Raw genomic sequence first — 19,980 nt, forward strand, 5'->3', positions numbered from 1 at the left:
CACATGGACACAGAAACAGCTATTCCTTCAGAACAACAAGAGTTGGGAATCTGCAAAAATGTTTGTTAAAATCCCTGCAATGTACATAGATCAGAGAAGAATGTTTTTTTCTCAACAAAAGTGGAGTTACTGTCACTTTTCAAACAGAGGTGTTCGAAATTGTGGGCACCAGGAGGTACCTGCACATACCTGAAGAATCTCTCACTTCTGATATGACCAATTGTGGATTATTCTGAACAGGCAAAGCTCGAACACTTCTGGGTTGCGTTGAATATTTCCCACTGCCTCCCCTCACATTCCTACTGGCCCAATACAATGATAGGCTGCCATCTTGGCCAACAGGAACGCGTGCACTACAGGAGGTTATGCAGCAACTGCCAGTATTTAAGTGATCTCTAACCTCTGGTTTTTAAAGCTCAAGAGACAGATTCAGATATAGCTAAACAAGTTATCAATAATAAATCTATAAGCAGAAATACAAGTATTATTTATTTTAGAGAAGCAATTACAAGTGAAACTGCATTAGGCTGACCATCTTTATCATTACATTTAAACAATGTGCATAAAACACTAGCTTCTTTTAAGTACCTAACCTATCACTATTTGCATTAAAAATGAGTCACATGACCCTCATTAAAGTTCCAGAAATGCTAAATGGCTTTCTGTGAAAAAAAATGGATTTTTGACATACCGTAAAATCTATTTCTCTGATGTTCATTGACAGACACAGCTCCTGATCTACTTAACCATTGGGTTAAACTGCCCCCTACAGGAGAAGGACACTAGGCAGACAAAAAGTCTGGCTACATCTATGGGCAGTCACAGGGGGTATACTTCCTCTCTCTGCTATAGGTACTCAGTTTTGTTACAAACAGTGTTAGAAGAATTACAACTCCACAGAGGGGTGGGTGCCGTGTCCGTTAATGAACATCAGAGAAATGGATTTTACAGTCAAAAATCCCATTTTCTCTTTCGGTCATTGACAGACACAGCTTCTGATCTTCTTAAACATTGGGACACCCCAAAGCAGTGTCAAACATGAAGGGTGGGAATAGCGGAAAAAAAATTCCCAAGGCTAACTATAGCCAACCAGGTAAACAGGAGCTCAGCCAAAACAAATGGAGCTCACTTGAAAAAAAAAAAAAAAAAAAAACACAATACACCCTCAAATAAGACCAGGTCCTCTAAGCAGCAGCCTGCAAAACCTTGCAGCCAAAGGAAGCATCCACAGATGCCAACACATCCACTTTATAGAACTTTGTGTAAGTGTGCACCGACGACCAGGTGGCCGCCTTGCAAACCTGCGTCACTGATGCCTGATGACGGAAGACCCAGGAGACACTGAGCGCCCGAGTAGAGTGCGCCTTGACAGGGAAAGGAGGAACCTAACCCTTGAATCACTGTGTGTCTGATTCATCGGGAAATGGTTGCAGAGGAAGCGGACAACCCTTTCTGAGGCCCATCCAAGGCCCTTCAGGGACAACGTAAGCAGAGAAATCTTCCAAAGATTCTCAAAAGGAGGCTTCTGGAGGACTGAAAGCACCAAATGGAGGTCCCAAAGCGGTAACAGAGACCGTACTGGAGAAAAGTACGCACCCATGAATATGTGGCCAAGGGCCGCTGAAAGAAGACAACAGCTAAGGCCGACACCTAACCCTTGATAGTACTCAAGGCCAGTTTTTGCCCAACCCCCCCGTTGAAGAAAGGTCAAGATCCGAGCCAGCGAAAAAAGAGCGAGGATGAACCCCAAAAGACTCAAACTACGCAATGTACTTCTTCCACATACGATGGTAGATCTTCCTAGAAGTAAATTTCCTAGCTTTTAACAGCACTGGAACCACTGACTCAGACACACCTCTATCCATCAGCACCTGGCGTTCAACAGCCAAGCCGTCAAAGCCAGCGAATGTCAAGCTGATGGAAAATTGGCCTTTGGGACAGCAGATCCTCCCTGAGAGAAAGCTTCCAAGGAACGTCGGCGACCAGCCGCACCAGATCGGCGTACCAAGCCTGGTGAGGCCAGTCCAGGGCCATTAAGATGACCGGAATCCCTTCTGCCTCAATCCTTCGTAGAAGTCTTGGCAGACCACCAGCGCATCCGTGGCTTCCACCAGAGGATCCCATGACCGAGCCACAAACCTCTGCACATTTCTGTTGGGCCGAGACGCCAACCGATTCGCCTAGGGGGTGCCCCACCGGAGACACAACTGATGAATCACATCCAGGTGAAGGGACCACTCCCCTTGGTCCAACGCCTGCCGACTAAGGTGAACCGCCTGCCAAACTTTCCACCCTGGGAATGTGTACAGCGGAGAGGGCTGAAACGAACTGTTCTACCCAACTTAGAATGCCGGCTACCTCCAGAGCCATCAGGACACTTCTTGTGCCCCCTTGGTGATTGACATAAACCATAGCCGTGGCATTGTCTGACTGAATGTGCACTGGACATCCCTGAAGACAATCCGTCCAATGTTCCAGGCACAGTCTGTTCGCTGGAAGTATGTCCAATACAAGGAAGGATTTGCCCACCTAAAGTGCAAAAAAACAAAGCCACCATATCAGGGATTCGTCCCCAGGCTTTCGTTCCCGGCTCAGCCGGATCTGATTGTCCAGGGACTGTGGGTTCTTGTCCCATTTGGACAGAATTTCCCTTGCAGGGACCTCATATGGAACTGTGCAAACAGGACCGCCTCGAAAGTAAACACCATCAGGCCCAGCACCCGCATGCAAGTCCAAAGGAATGACCATGTGCTGGACAGATGGAGACAAATTACAGCCTGAAGTTTCTGGAGTTTGTTCAGAGGAAGGAGCACTCTGGCTAAGGCCGAGTCCAGAATCAGACCCAGATAGTCCAACCTTGTGGACGAAACCAGAGCAGACTTCTGAAAACTCAGAATCCAGCCAAACACCCTCAAGCTTGTATGGTGATTTCCAGGTTTTCCACCAGAGCAGTAGGAGACTCCGCTTGCAGAAGGAAGTCGTCTGAGTAGCCCAGAAGCGTGATCCCCCATTGGCGTAACAATGCTAACACCGGGGCCAACGCTTTCGTGAATACCCAAGGAGCAGAAGCAAGACCAAAGGGTAACGCCACAAACTGATAAAGCTCCTTTCCCACAACAAAGCGGAGGAAGCGCTGGAGACCGACACATATTGGAATGTAAAGGTAAGCGTCCTTGATGTTGATGGAGGCAAGAAAAATCCCATTGATGCAGAGAAGCCGGCATCGTGCGAACGGACTCCATTCTGAACTTCTGCAGCCACACAAAGCAGTTCAATGCCTTGAGGTCAAGAATTGGACGCACCTTGCCTTCCTTCCTTGGGACTGTAAACAGGTTTAAGTAAAACCCCTATAAACATTCCGAATTGGGAACCAGGACCATCACCCTTTAAAGTAAAAGGTCTTGCACCCCCCAAAAAGAACCTGTAAGCAGACCGGGAGAGTCGCGCGTTGGAAGGAAGAAACTTACTGGAGGGTAAGAACGAAATTCGATCTTGTAGCCGGACCGAATGACCTCGTGGACCCACCTGACTTGTACCAGGGGTGTCCACGGGTCTTGGAACCAGCGAAGATATCCCCCATCCCAGATACAGGTGAGAATGCACCTTCATGCTGAAAGGGCCTTGTCCGCAGGTCTGGAGAAGCCCACTCTTGACTTGCCAGACCAAGTTCGCTTAGATCCTCAAGGGATCAGAGCCCTTCGAGGGACGAAAAAACTTCTTATGAACAGAGAAGGAGGACCCACATCTACGACGAGGGTTATTGCCCTTAGTAGCCTGCGGAAGAAAGGTACTCTTCCCCCCCGTGAGTCCTTTAATGATGTCATCCAGGGTAGCACCAAACAGGCGATCTCTTTGAAAGGGAAGATCAGTCAAGGCCTTTTTAGAAGTCTGGTCCGCAGATCAGCATTTGAGCCAAAAAACACTCCAAAGGACCACTGCCGAAACAGAGAGCCAAGCCACTAGGGGAGCCGCGTCCAAAGAGACATCCCAGATAACTGCAGCCACTGGACCAGCTGGTCCGCCAGCTCAGCAAAGGCAGGGGGAACTATTCCCCCTCCAGGTCATGGTGCAAAAGCCTAGCCCATTCGGTCAGAGTCTGTGAAACCAGGGCAATGGTGAATGTCCGCCTCAGCACCGAACAAGCCAGGGTGTAAATATTGCTGGCCACAGCCTCTGCCTTTCTGTCAGCCGGGTCCTTATAGACTGGGGACTCTTCCACTGGAATCATGGATGCCTTGTTTAATCTGGAAACCAGAGGGTCCACCACCGATGCAACAGTCCACTTCTTAAGAAGGGACTCCTCATAGGGGTATCGCCTAGCAAAATTGCTTAGGGACCCCAAGGGGACGCTTTGGTTGTCCCCACTATTTAGGGACAACTCTGTCGAAATAGGAGGGGAAAGTGAACACCTTTTCTGCCGCAGCTTCAGCTGCATCCTCCATCTTTAAGGTCTCACGCACAGCTACAATCAATATGTCCACCAGCGCCTATTCGTACGCGGTTGCAGAAGTGGAGGAATCCTCCTCACTTTCTGAGGATTCAGGGTGCGTAGTCACAGACCCAGCAGGGTGACCCACATCTGGCGCGGCCAAATCAGATTCAGGATCTGATGAGACAGATGAGGCAGGGGAAAGTGGTGGGCGCTTTTTGCCAGCCCGTCGCCCCAAAAGCCAACTCTACATGGGGCAATAAGGACTCCAGGACCGCTGTCAGTGCATTGATAGATGAATGGGACCCATGAGTGCCCGCAGCCTCAGGGAGGGCATCAGGTGGGGAGATGTGCTCCAAAGACTCCATGAGTCACCAGAGGGACCCCACATAAAAGTGTAAAACACTGCTAAGGGACAACCCCCACCGCTCTGGCAGCCCACCCGGTTTCCAGCCATAAAGCACCAATCAATCCTCAGTAGAGAGGGAGAGGACCCCACCAGACTCACCACCCCACAGAAACCAGGCACCGAAGCTACCAGGTGAATCTGCCCTGCTACGAACAGCAATCAGGAAATAAAAAGAACCAGAAGTTAACACCAGGGGGTGAGGAGGGGCTCCCACCGCCGAAATCACGGCCCACAGGGCTTCACGGTCATGGCCGCTGCTATTTTCAATAGTAAACTGCTGAAAAATGGCCGCAGAACTACACAAACATGGCCACCGTGCATTAAGCACACAGGCTATAAGAAAATGGCTGATCCGCATGGCATCGCAAGACCCAGGAGGGATCCCTAGGCCTCAGAAAATGGCACAGGCAGGAAGGGGGGGGGCCCTGCCAGGAGCCCCAACTAAGTACAGCCCCCCCTCCACAGCCAATGGCCCGGTCACCAGCGGTGCACCCTCCAATCCCCATCGCCAGCACAGCACCCTGCCCCCACCCTAGGCGGTTGACCAGGCCACCCCACAGCCCCAGTGGAGGGGGAGGGCAGATGGGGGGGCGAGATGGCCCACAGGGACCACCAGACCGATGAGGGGGTTCCTAACTGGAAGGAGGGGAACCCAGGGGTCCGACTGTCCCATGGAGGTGCCCACGTCCACCCCAAAACCCTCCACGGGGAGAGGGGGGGCAGTTACTTACCACACCAGGAACCAGGTGGGCACCACTCCTGACAGAACCTCCTCTCCATGGAAATGGGATGCAACCGAATTACGAGCTGCAGTATATATCAAAATATTGTAGTAGAAGAATACTATTTTAGTCATTGCAATGAAAAAAAAAGTACAGCCAAAGCGCGTTTGGCTTTACTTCTCCTTTGGATCACAGGAGTGCAATTCTTTTTGCACTCCTGTGACCCGTTTTCAGTAGACAGAGGGTTTGAAGCCCCCTGTCGGCTGATGTCACAGAGCCGGTCCACGTTTGGGCAACAATGAAGTCAGGATCTGCCCACATGCCTGGGACCGGCCAGCCGCTGAACGCCTGAGCAAGCCCCCGCCCCATCCACAGCCCAGTGCTCCAGTGAGTGCGGAGGGGGGGGGGGGGGGTCAGAGCATAGAGCTGCTGACTGACAGCCAGAGGTGCCAGGGGAAAGATGCAGCACCAGGCCGATGCTGTATCTAGCTAGGCAAGTGTGATTCTTAAAAAAACATATCTCTTTTAAGAAATGTATAAGCATCTCATTGTTATAAACAAAAGCTGAATGTAATAGAAGTAGACGTTAAAGTATATTTAAAGCCAAGATATTTTTTTTATTTTGGAAAGAATAGCTAATGGTTACAATTTTGTTCAGTGTTTTGGCCATCTGTGTCCCACTGGGGAGATTTCACTTCACCTCTTATCCTATAGACACAACAGGAAGCTTTTATAATTCTTTCCAAAGTAAAGGGAATGCCCTATTGGAAAGTTGTCATTTTAACAAGTGCTCTCACTGGCAATTTCCCCTCTATTCCTATTCTGGTGACAACCTCAATGACAGCAGAAAAGTTTTGGACTTTTGTGGACAGTAATATACTGTAAATGTGTCAGTGCCTCTAGCCCCCAACCAGTCTATTAAAATCTGAAACATTTGGCTTTGGATACACATTATATTCTAACTCTTAAAAAGAAAGAGTTAAAGTTTGGTGCTAAACCAAACTTCCTTTTCGGGGGGGGGGAGCAGGTGAGTTAACACTGGCCTATAATGATAGATCCCCATCATACGGTTGCCTCATCCATCCTAACCTTTTAACCTTGTGATAACCTTATGGAAATCAAATGTCTATTGAAGTTATTTACCAAATACAAAAGCCATTATCGGTCTACAGAGATAGAGTGGCCTAGCCCAAGAACCCGAGACAACAAACAGCACAGGCAGCAGAATTTTACATATAAATGCTGAAATTACCTTGTCCAGCTTGTCGATGGAGGTGCACACCGTTTTGAGCTGGGATTCTGGGATGCCACAAACACTTAGAATTCCAGACAGAAGTCTTCGATCATTTACCTAATGTAAAGCAGAAATCCCATCTATGTTTTTTAAGTTACACAACACATTTTCTTTATGCATAAAAACAGCAACAGTAGTCTACTGCAACTAATACTTTTCATAAAGTGTAACATTTTAACCAAGTACAAATTGTCTTTTACTGCAGGAATAAAAAAAATTGTATGGATATGATGTCATATATATTCCATATATACATAAAATGTGAATATTCTTAGTTCACTGTTCACTTTTAGCACTGCACGTATTTTACTTTATATTTCTCACAACTTTTTTTGTCAGTTGTTTGTTCTAGCAGCTCACTTTTAGTTAGCACTGTATTTTTATATTTTGTTTTAAAATAATTTGGGGTTGGACAATTACTTGTACTATGTATGGAGTAAAATAGAATTCAAAACACTGCAAGATTACTGAAGATCTCTAGATACCCAACAGGCCCTGTTAAATTTGTGGCTGGCGAAAAAGGGGATCTCTCACTGGGGAAGGTCTCCAGCTGTCCAATGAGGGAAAACATTCTTTAAATGCATCCTGGAATTTAAAATTTTTTTTAGTTCGAATAAAAAAAAAAAAAAACATACTAAACTAGAGAATAGGGTGGAGCTCATGGTAGCTCTTACTAATCACACCTACTAGTCAGTTTCCATACACAGTAAAATAAACTGCATATATTTAAAGGGGAGTTCCGGGCTCAAAAACAACTTTGGCCCATCCGCTTGCTTTAAATCCCCTAAAAAAACAAATGGATACTCCCGATTTTCTTTTTTCTTACTTACCTTGTTTTTGAAGAAAGTATACTTACTTCTACTTCCTCCCTCTTCGGCCACGGCCCGCGCCGTCACTTCCTGCTTGCGATGACTCCTGGGAGCTGAACGTCATCGCTCCCAGGACTCAATGTGCCTGCACCGGCCCTGCTCCTCAGTTTAGGTGCAGGCGCGTCATTCCCTGCTAAACAGCTTCTGAGCATGCCCAGAAGCTGTGCAGGGATGACGCGCCTGCCCCGGAAGTGACGAGTGGGCCCGCTGCAGGGCATTCTGGGACAAAGAGGACACGGAAGAGGAAGCAGAAGAGGACGCACTGGCTTCAGCTGCCCACACCTGAGATGGCAGCGCTGGAGAAGAAATTTTCAAGGTAAGTATTTCTTCTAAAAGGTAAGTGTGACCTGGGACAGTTCAGAGGCTATCCATTATGGAATGTACTAGCCCTGACTGTCCCGGGGGTATTTTTATTGAAAAAACATTTCCGAGGCCGGAATTCCGCTTTAAAGGCCCCTGGATCAAGCATCCATTAACATAACCCACCCACTGGACTAAAAGACACAACATGTCTAGTAATTGTAAGTATGTAATGTGTACCATAGGGCATATCTGGTTGTGTACATACTATACGAAAATTGTACGAAAATTCTTTGGATGAAAATGTTCGCCCGATTTTCTTATAGTGTGTACTAGCCTTTAGGGAGGGTTATAACCCCTGTTAGATTTTTTTTTTTTTTTGCCATCTGTGTCCCATTGTAGAGATTTCCCTTCACTTCCTGTCCCATAGCCAAACAGAAAGTGAGAGGAATGCCAGCAGATTAACCACTTCTGGATTTTTTCTAGATTTTTTGTGATACGGCACTGCGTTAATTTAACTGACAATTGCACGGTTGTGGGACGCTGTACCCTAATAAAATTGATGTCCTTTTTTTCCCCATAAATAGAGCTTTCTTTTAATGGTATTTGATCACCTGTGTGATTTTAGTTTTTTGCGCTATAAAAAAAAAAAAAAAAAAAAAAAAAAAAAAAAAGAGCGACAATTCTAAAAAAGAAAAAACAAAACAAAACAATATTTTGACTTTCTGCTATATAACATTCCCAATTAGAAACATTTTTTTTTTTTTTGTTAAAACAGATTACTTACTGCTCATTCACACTGTATGTGAAAGAGAACCCACATTTTTTTACTTTTTTATTGCTCACAGTAGGGCAGTGGACAGTATCAGTATTATTTATTTATTTTTTTTTACAAATTTTATACAATTTAATTTTTTATATATTTTTTTCAAAAAGGAGGGGGTGGTGTTGGCAGTGGAAGGTGTCAGTAGGGCAGGGGACGGTATCAATACTATTTTTATTTTTGTTGTTTAACTTTTTTTACAATTTAAATTTTGTATTTTTTACAATTTAATTTTTTATATATTTTAAAAAAAAGGGGCGGGAAGTTGGGGGGTTGGCAGCGAATGGCGTCAGTAGGACAGTGGCATTGCCCAAATGGTCAGTCAGCCCCTGCTGGGCCTATATGAAGGTAGGGGCCTGGAGCTGCAGCTCCAATAGCCCCTATGTTAATCCAGCCCTGACTGTACGAATGACACTGGCAGGGAAGGAGTTAACATCAGGGGCGATCAAAGAGTTAAATATGTCCCTAGGGGGTGCTTTCTAACTGTGGGGGATGTATCTACTGAATGAACACAAAGACCTGTGTTCCTAAATAAGAGGAACACAGGATCCCTGTGTTCTTTACTGACAGAACAGCGGTCTGGCATTATTTTAAAGGGGGTGATTCTTTTCTATACCCAGTGTAATACAAATATCCATAAAGTCCATTAACAGAAAAGTAAGACAAAGGCATAATGTAATATTTATAAAAAGGGGAGTTGTGGCAGCATCAGCAGGCTTCCTGCAAATAAAAGCATTCTAATAACACTATACAAATTAAGCAAGGCTAAAAAAACAAAAACAAAAAACACACACTTAGGCTCCGTTCACATGTAGGCGTTTTGGGGCGTTTTTGGGGAGTTTTTCTGCTCTAGGATCAGCTCTCAAAACGCCCAACAAGACAAATGCTATTCATTTCAATGGCCCCTGTTCACATCTGAGCGTTTTGACGCTGTAAGCAAAACGCCCAACGCTCAAAAAAGTACATGAGCTTCTTTTTGGGCAGATTACAGGCGTTTTCCATTGGTCTCTATTCAATCTAAAAACGCCTGCACAAAAAACGCCTGTAAATCGCAGTAAAAATCGCGGTAAAAAATGCGCGAAAACGCTACGCTCAGGTGTGAATGTAGCCTTAAAGGTGGTACTAAAGTGTTTGAAAAGGAAATTATTTTTATTTTCAAAAAATAACAAACATGTTCTACTTACCTGGTCAGTGCAATAGTTTAGCACAGAGCAGGCCCGATCCTCCTCTTCTTGAGTCCCCCAACTCTGGGCTATAGGGGCACTGTGGGCCCCTCCCCCTCCCAAGTGCCCCAATAGCATTGGACGAGGAGGAGGATTGACAAACCATGTATGGGCAGGCTGATGGTACTTGTACCCAAGTTGATCAATAGATCAACTTGGGTACAACCAGTTTGTCTGATTTTTTATGCGATTATTGCCAGTAGTTATAGCTGTTAGCAATATTCACTGTGTGTTCTCCTGGTCAGGACGGCTCCTCCACTGGAGAACATACTAGCACCGTGGGAGAGATTCCCCCATCCACACTGACTGTGCTGATGGGGGAATTGAGCAATTTTCTTTCCTGCAACCATGGAAAATAATCGTTCCATCTATGGCCAGCTTAAATTACTGATGTCCCCACCCCCCTCATAAAGGAGAACAACAAAAGCAGGCATGTGTAGCGTGGGTGCGGTGCCAACCATGGCTCCCTCCATTAATACAATGATGTAAGTCAGGCAATGCTACATTAGCGGACCGCAGTTTGGATCCAGGCTAAGCCACTGCCCAATCTAGACACGCAGGTACCGCCATTTAGGAGCGTTCCTTTCCCCTGGCCTCTGCTGATATCATTCTCAAGGCAGCACAGGAGGCAGGGGATAGCAGAGAGAGCGGGAGCACAAGCGCACTGGATGGAGGGTGGGAGCAGGAGCTGCATGAGGTACTGGACAGCCTTAGCGACCAATTACCAGCTTGTTATTAGGAGAAGTTAACTTTGGCAGTCCCCTGCTCCTGCCCTCCATCCAGTGCTGCTGTAAAGAGGGGGGTGGGGGTTAGTTAGGGGGTGACGGGAAGGCGACAGTGCTGTGTGTGTGGGGTGATTTGAAGAGGGTGGCAGCTTTGAAGGGGCTAAGCACATTATTGTGATGGGAGGGTAAACTGAAGCGGGGCAAGTGAAGGGGGGGTGTAAAAGGAGCAGTACTGTGGAGGGGCATGTGAAGGGGTAAGTGGGGGGGGGGGTGGGAAGGCAGCAGTTATGTGGGGGGTGATGTGAAGGGAGGCAAGTGCTGGTGGGGAGGTAGATTTGTAGAGGGCAGTGCTGTGTGTGATGGGGGGGGGGGGTGATGTAAAGGGGGGATCTGAAGGGAGCAGTACTGTGGAGGGAGATCAGAAGGGGGGCAGTGATGTGGGGGGGGAGTGCTGGGGGGGATGTAAAGGAGAGCAGTGCCGTTGGGGTGGTGTGAAAGGGGCAATGCTGTGGAGGGAGACATGAAGGGGGCAGTGCTGTGGTGGGGAGGGGGGGAGATGTGATGTAAAGAGGTGCAATGCTGTAGGGGGGGGGTGAATTGAATTGGGCAAACTTGTGGAGGGGGTGATGTAAAGAAGGGGCAAGTGCTGTGGGGAGGGGTGATGTGAAGGGGGGCGATGTTGTAGGGGTGGGTGATGTGAAGGGGGCAGTGCTGTGGGGTGGGTGGTGTGAGGGAGGGCAGTGCTGTGGGGGGCGGTTGATGTAATGCGAGGCAGAGCTGTAGGGGGGGAGTGATGTAAAGGGGTCAGTGCTGTGGGAAGGGGGGGTTGATGTGAAGGGGGCAGTGCTGTGGGCAGGGTGATGTGAGGGGGGGTAGTGCTGTTTTGATGTAAAGGGGTCAGTGCTGTGGGGGGGGGGGGTTGATGTGAAGGGGGCAGTGGACACTGATGTGAGAACGGGATTGCGATTTAAAACGAGGGGGCTGTAATAGGAAGGATCTGCCACAGCTAAAAACTGGTAAGCTGCAAAAATTACTTTTTTTGTTTTTAGGCTCGGATATACTCTCATATACATGCTCGGATACGTTTTCTCTTTAAATTGAATATCCAATGAAGCAGAGCAGCCATCCTTTAACAGTAAGCCATCTGAATGCAGGTTGATCAAATTACTGTACATAACCAAGCTACACTACTGAGAGGCCACTAGGTTTTCAGTTGTTAATCTTACAAATTTTGTATAATGATAGAATATGTATTTTCGTTACTGTAGAGGAGAAACCCAGCTGGCAAGGCACCCAAATTCCCATTACCTGTTCTTCCAAAAAAAAAAAAAAACCTCAAATTGAATATATAGTAGGGTCACCTACAAAGAGCTAGATCTAGATGCTTGGTGTGGGTTGTGGAGTTGGCTGGGCATTGTTATACACAGCCTATGGCACACATGACCTGTTTTGTTTGATGAATGTGGGCCATCGTTCAGTTCAGTGAGTGAATTATCTCATTTATCTTTGGTCCCTTTGATGCATGATCCAACGTAGTATATGGTTTATTTTAATATTCTTAGCTCTTGCACGCAGAGTAAATTTTTAGTGATTTTCTTTTTTCTAAGTTCATTTTTTAATCCACTACTTATGCTTCCATTAAAAAAAAACAATTCTTTAAGGTCATGAAGACCCTTTTGTCATTGCTCTTACTGGAAGGAAATAGAGGCACTGTGCCAATAGATGTCCGGTCACAGACAGAATGAAGTTTTCTGAGCAAGTAATCAATTACATGCCCCAGACAAACAAAGTTTGTGGTTTACAGAACAAGGTTTGGTTGCTATAGGACATAAGCAAGCAGCATTACAATTAGCTTGAAAGTATATAAAAGGCATTTTGTGGGGTTAAACACTGCAGCTCATAAGAAGGCAGCAAACTGGCCTAAACTATTTGAGGTGATAGACCGTACTACTGCCACACAATCATTTATAAATCTTACCAGTGGGCGAATGTGGGAGATATAATTTATAAAAGGCTAGCGCTCAGGATTAAAATTGCTCTTATAATACAATAAAGTGAGCTGCTGCTTGGTATAAGAAAGGGACGTGCCTTAAAAAGTGTAAAATATAAAACTACCTGCGCTGCTCCAAAAAACAAATAAATATATATATATATATATATATATATATATATATATATATATATAATATATAAAGTGCTAGTGCTTAACTTAATGTGTACAATAAAAATTGCCAATCAATATGCATAAACGTGAATAAATAAAATAAATCAATAAATATAAACTGTTGTCTTATTCTTTCAATTAATCAAGTGCTCAAAAAAAAAAAAAAAAAAAAAAAAAACATTGTGCAGTGACAGTCTTTGTGCAAAAATATAAGTCCAAAGTGCTGCGTGCTCATACAAAAAATGCTGGTGCTCTCTGTATACGAGTAGGTGCTCCCCTCTTGGTCCCCTACTCACCAGAAGCCAAATAATACAGCGCTTTCAGAATCTCCTTTGAAGATAAATGCCTTATTGGGCCAACATTTCAACAGCTTTATAGGTGTACTGTAGATCACAACATCCAGGTGATGCTCAAAAAAGAAAGAGATGTTGGCATCGTGAAGTATATAAACACTTTATTCGATGCACACAATACAGGTTACACTTACAATTTAGCAGAGGTTCAAACGCCTGAAAATCATCCCACGGGTCACCACCTTTTGATAGCGCTCTGTGTGAGGAGCGAAACGCGTCAAGCTGTTCGTCCGAATACATACTACGCCCGACTGCATCCTACTTCCGGCATACGGGGACACGGGGAGTGAGTATAGCCATTTGAAGTGGCGACCCGTGGGATGATTTTCAGGTGTTTGAACCTCTGCTAAATTGTAAGTGTAACCAGTATTGTGTGCATCGAATAAAGTGTTTATATACTTCATGTTGAAATTACAAATCTGGCAACTATTGATTTGGACACTATAATTCTTATTATTTATTAGTCAAGTGACCTTTCAAATAATCTATACACATATACAGTATATATATATATATATATATATATATATATTTTACACACACACACAGTATCTCACAAAAGTGAGTAAACCCCTCACATTTTTGTAAATATTTTATTTTATTTATTTTATCTTTTCATGTGACAACACTGAAGAAATGACACTTTGCTACAATGTAAAGTAGTGAGTGTACAGCTTGTATAACAGTGTAAATGTGCTATCCCTTCAAAATAACTCAACCTACAGCCATGTCTAAACCACTGGCAACAAAATTGAGTACAACCCTAAGTGAAAATGTTCAAATGAAGCCCAAAGTGTCAATATTTTGTGTGGCCACCATTATTTTCCAACACTGCCTTAACCCTAGTAAAAGGAAATGGGTCCTGCGAGCAACCTTGAGGTTCTAAATTAATGGGCTATCTGCTGCAGACACTCCACTTCTCATAACAGTGTAGATAACTTAAATAAATAAATAGTGCTGCACAAATATACAAATAATTATAAACTGCACTACGTGCATCAAAGCGTTAAAATCCAAAAAAACGTGAATAGTATGTAACATTAAAGTGCCAATATATAAATATGATTATATAAAAGAGAAAAAGAGAAAAAAGAGTCCAGTGTAAAATAGTGAATAGCCATGCTGAAGACTAATAAATAGATATAGTCCAAACAATCAAAAAGTGATCTGTGCTCCCAAAGAAGAGTGACCAGAGTGTCACAGTGGACAGCAAGGCGTGCACCCCTTTGTGAATGGGTGCTCACCTCAGATCTTTATAAAGAATGCATGGGTAAAAAGATCCTATAGATCATCCATCCGTATCCTTAGGGCTCCTCTCATCCACAGTACTGAAACCTGACTTGTAGTGTCACTCAATGCAGCATAATATGGAAATAGAAAAACTTGCAATAGTGCATGAAATCCTTCAAATACTTTATTAAGTAAAAGATAAATGGTCTCACTCACATTTGTGGGTGCATATCATGCACATAAATAAATCGCATCAAAAGATGGTAGAAATCGTGGAGGTATAGCGGGAGAGACCGTTCAGCGCCACCTTGTAATGACCTCTGTGGTCACTTACACTGTTATACAAGCTGTACACTCACTACTTTATGTTGTAGCAAAGTGTAATTTCTTCAGTGTTGTCACATGAAAAGATATAATAAAATATTTACAAAAATGTGAGGGGTATATACAGTGCCTTTGCGAAAGTATTCGGCCCCCTTGAACTTTGCGACCTTTTGCCACATTTCAGGCTTCAAACATAAAGATATAAAACTGTAATTTTTTGTGAAGAATCAACAACAAGTGGGACACAATCATGAAGTGGAATGAAATTTATTGGATATTTCAAACTTTTTTAACAAATAAAAAACTGAAAAATTATTCAGCCCCTTTATTTTCAGTGCAGCAAACTCTCTCCAGAAGTTCAGTGAGTATCTCTGAATGATCCAATGTTGATCTAAATGACTAATGATGATAAATATAATCCACCTGTGTGTAATCAAGTCTCAGTATAAATGCACCTGCACTGTGATAGTCTCAGAGGTCCGTTTAAAGCGCAGAGAGCATCATGAAGAACAAGGAACACACCAGGCAGGTCCGAGATACTGTTGTGGAGAAGTTTAAAGCCGGATTTGGATACAAAAAGATTTCCCAAGCTTTACACATCTCAAGGAGCACTGTGCAAGCGATAATATTGAAATGGAAGGAGTATCAGACCACTGCAAATCTACGAAGACCTGGCCGTCCCTCTAAACTTTCAGCTAAGAAGACTGATCAGAGATGCAGCCAAGAGGCCCATGATCACTCTGGATGAGTTGCAGAGATCTACAGCTGAGGTGGGAGACTCTGTCCATAGGACAACAATCAGTCGTATACTGCACAAATCTGGCCTTTATGGAAGAGTGGCAAGAAGAAAGCCATTTCTTAAAGATATCCATAAAAAGTGTTGTTTAAAGTTTGCCACAAGCCACCTGGGAGACACACCAAACATGTGGAAGAAGGTGCTCTGGTCAGATGAAACCAAAATCAAACTTTTTGGCAACAATGCAAAAAGTTATGTTTGGCGTAAAAGCAACACAGCTCATCACCCTGAACACACCATCCCCACTGTCAAACATGGTGGTGGCAGCATCATGTTTTGGGCCTGCTTTTCTTCAGCAGGGACAGGGAAGATGGTTAAAATTTATGGGAAGATGGATGGAGCCAAATACAGGACCATTCTGTAAGAAAACCTGATGGAGTCTGCAAAAGACCTGAGACTGGGACGGAGATTTGTCTTCCGACAAGACAATGATCCAAAACATAAAGCAAAATCTACAATGGAATGGTTCACAAATAAACATATCCAGGTGTTAGAATGGCCAAGTCAAAGTCCAGACCTGAATCCAATCGAGAATCTGTGGAAAGAACTGAAAACTGCTGTTCACAAATGCTCTCCATCCAACCTCACTGAGCTCGAGCTGTTTTGCAAGGAGGAATGGGCAAAAATTTCAGTCTCTCGATGTGTAAAACTGATAGAGACATACCCCAAGCGACTTACAGCTGTAATCGCAGCAAAAGGTAGCGCTACAAAGTATTAACTTAAGGGGGCTGAATAATTTTGCACGCCCAATTTTTCAGTTTTTTTATTTGTTAAAAAAGTTTTGAAATATCCAATAAATTTCGTTCCACTTCATGATTGTGTCCCACTTGTTGTTGATTCTTCACAAAAAATAACAGTTTTATATCTTTATGTTCGAAGCCTGAAATGTGGCAAAAGGTCGAAAAGTTCAAGGGGGCCGAATACTTTCGCAAGGAACTGTATATATATATATATATATATATATATATTGTGAGGGATTAGCTCGGTGGTAGGCGTGGATGACCCCTTGGGGGGTGCGTTTTCCCAGAGAGGTAGCCGACAAGTGCTTGCAAACAAACAGTGTGGTTTATTAAATGGTGTTTTCTTCACCAGGCTGTATGCAGCAAAACATCCAAAATAAAATAAAACAGAAAATAAATCCTTGCCTCTGTGGGCGGCTACCTTCTCACAACTGGAACCTGCCTAAGTGTCTGTCTCCAACCTACCGTCGGGCAGACTTCCTTGTCCTACAGCGGACACTCAATAGTCCTTTTATAATAGCTTCACAGGGCAACACAGTCCTTTGTTTCTTTCACATCAACAGTTCGTCTTCTCACCTTTGAGACGATTTCACCCTTGGTTACCGTCCCGGGCACACATCACTCCGGGGGGTCTTCTCCCAGGCCCACACATCCTGTCGGGAGGCACACGCTGACTGTCCTCCTGCTCCCAGCCCACATGGCTTCAGGATGCAGCTTCTGGAGGCAGCAAACAATAGGAATTTCTCTGAACAAATTATAGAGCCTTAACTCCCTCATTCTGAACAGGTGAAGGCCTTTCAACTTCCTGCTGGCTAGCTCTGTAGCCAACACCCTAAATTAATTAATGGACTTTCTAAATCAGGTGGAAATGTATCTCCTTCCTGTGACTACATTCCCAGATTTAGCTGACTTCCTGTTACATACCCCCCCCTCTTGTTTCAACCCTAGGGTTGGGACACAGATTTCCAGGCACGCATGTGTCAAGCACTGCTGACTCACTGATAAGCCTCCTATTATCCTCAAGCTTCCGGATGAAACTGTTTTGTCATCTTCATTGACGGATTTCTCATAAATGCCACACAGTTTGTCTCTCATCTCATATACACATTCTTCAACTGCATTTTTGGCATCATTTCGCTCCTTCTCGTTTCTGTCATCTTCATTGACAGCTTTCTCATAAATGTCAGACAGCTTGTCCCTCATAACCGTCTGTCCAATCCACCACGGAGGACCGTGATCCATAGGCAACTCAATTGGGCTAGTCTTAATGTCTTCAACATTCTTAAGACGCCTCTCTCTGCAATCCATAAATGTTTTCCACAAAACTTTGAGAACCTTTGCTTCACTAAGCTTTGTTCCAAGTAGGGACTCTTGACATCCCTCTGTGACTTGAGTTGCCTCTCCATACAGCTGTACACAATCATTGACTTTTTGTTGTAAAAGGGAATGATCTTCCTTCTTGAGCTTTGCTTGCTCTAAGATGCTGTGCAGAGGATTTTCCAATTGAGACAACAGGCTGTCACACATTTCTTCAAAGTGACCCCTGTTCCTTTTCCCAGAGATATCAATATCATTCAAACATTTCATATTCATAGGCAGATCTGAAGCATTTGCACTCATCAACTTCTTAAACTTTTCGCCCTCCTGAGCGAGTCGCAGTAAAGGCCTACTATTTGATTTGATATTCAGTTTATATTTCTTGCCAAACTCTTCACAGAAGTAGCCAACCAGAACATCATCAACTTTCCTTCTACCAACATAGGGGTCAAAGGCAACAACACAGTTGAACCCAGCGATCTGGGTGGTATCCATTATAGACCTCCTCTCTGCATCAGTGAAGAAGCATGGAACTGCAACACATTCTTTTACAGGTTTCTTCAATGCACTTTCTGCTGAACTATTTGACCGCTCAAGGTCACCTAGTTCTTTTTCTCTATCTGAATTCCACATGGAATGCATCTCAAGATCACGATCAAACTTCTGCCACCCGTCTTTCACCAGTTCCATTTTGGAAACACTCCCTGAAAGGCACTTATTCATTTGCTTCACGTTTTCACCAACAGCCTTAGTTTTCTCCACTAGGTTTTCAGCCTGAACTGAGAAATCACCACATTTCTTACTCAGCTCCTTTGTTTGCTGAAGCTCTAATGATACATTTTCCAATGCTTGAAGTTTTTGAAGGAACGGTTTATTCCAAAGGGGTGATTCAAGCCACATGTCGTCACATTTCTGAGGCTCACTCAGGACAGACCCCAAAACACTGATCCTTTTAAAAACTGCATCAGGCACACTATCCCCTCTTTGGGACAGATCCTCTGTTGCCTGGAATTCCTCTTCCAGTTCCTGCAACGGAATCTTCATCTCTTCTAGTTGCTGTTCTAAGGCTCGCTTAGACTTTTCTAGCTCCTGAACGCTTTTCACAACATCATCCTTGGAGCTGACCAATTCTTCCATTTCTGTACGCAGCTGTTTAACACTTTCTAGTTCAGCCTTACACTCTAGAGCTTCCTCCAAAGAGCGAGCCAAGAACAGGGCTTTGCTCTCGTTATCACGCACCTCCGTTTCTGCACGTGCGCGTTCTTCTGCATATTTTGCAGACACAGTCTTCTCTTCACCAAGCATCTGATCAAACTTCTTTTTCACATCTTCAACACACTGTAATGAACCAACGCTTTCTTCCATGCGTTTTTTTATATCCGCTATCTGAGCTTGCAATGTTGCGACTTGCTCTGATAGGTTTTTCTTTGCTTCCGCCTCCTCTTTTAATTGTTCCAGGAAGCCATTTTTCTCATCTTCCATTTGTTTGAGCTTTGTGCTAAAACTCAGCCTTTGACACCTCTCTTCCTGTAAGAGTTCCTGCGTGTCTTGCAGCTGCGATTCCAAGATAGAAAAATCTTCCGCAATTTCTCTAGATTTGCTGTCTGCTTGAGAAAGCCGATTTGTAACATTGTCCAACTCAACCTGCAGTCGGTTTGCCTTCTCTGACAGCTTAGCACACAATCGGTCACCTTCTGACACCTTGACTTGCGATTCCAGAAGCTGTGCCTCTACTTTTTCCCTCTTATGTTCACAATCTCCTTTTCCCTGCATAAGAGCCTTCACCTCATTGGCTAGTTTCTGGGAATGAGACTGTAATTCTGCCACACAGGCTTCTTTCTCCTTTAACTGCTGCTGGAAACGTTGGGCTTCACCTTTCCAACTTTCACAGTCTGCACGTAATTCATCTACCACATTGCTCAAAGTAGTGAGCTCATACACAGTCCTTTGTTTCTTTCACATCAACAGTTCGTCTTCTCACCTTTGAGACGATTTCACCCTTGGTTACCGTCCCGGGCACACATCACTCCGGGGGGTCTTCTCCCAGGCCCACACATCCTGTCGGGAGGCACACGCTGACTGTCCTCCTGCTCCCAGCCCACATGGCTTCAGGATGCAGCTTCTGGAGGCAGCAAACAATAGGAATTTCTCTGAACAAATTATAGAGCCTTAACTCCCTCATTCTGAACAGGTGAAGGCCTTTCAACTTCCTGCTGGCTAGCTCTGTAGCCAACACCCTAAATTAATTAATGGACTTTCTAA

The 19,980-nt window shown here is 44.5% G+C and overlaps 1 protein-coding gene across 1 annotated transcript in view; it reads right to left on the minus strand.

Moving 5' to 3' along the window:
- Positions 1–19,980, minus strand: part of LOC309553176 (histidine--tRNA ligase, cytoplasmic-like) — a 214,063-nt gene that overhangs the window by 108,752 nt on the left and 85,331 nt on the right. The window contains exon 6 of the mRNA XM_082254106.1: positions 6,813–6,911. Within this exon, the coding sequence (XP_082110232.1) occupies positions 6,813–6,911 (99 nt within the window). The remainder of the gene's footprint in view (positions 1–6,812; positions 6,912–19,980) is intronic.

The sequence above is a fragment of the Pelophylax lessonae genome (assembly GCF_965119305.1).
Source record: "Pelophylax lessonae genome assembly, chromosome: 4".
Classification (NCBI taxonomy): Eukaryota; Metazoa; Chordata; class Amphibia; order Anura; family Ranidae; genus Pelophylax; species Pelophylax lessonae.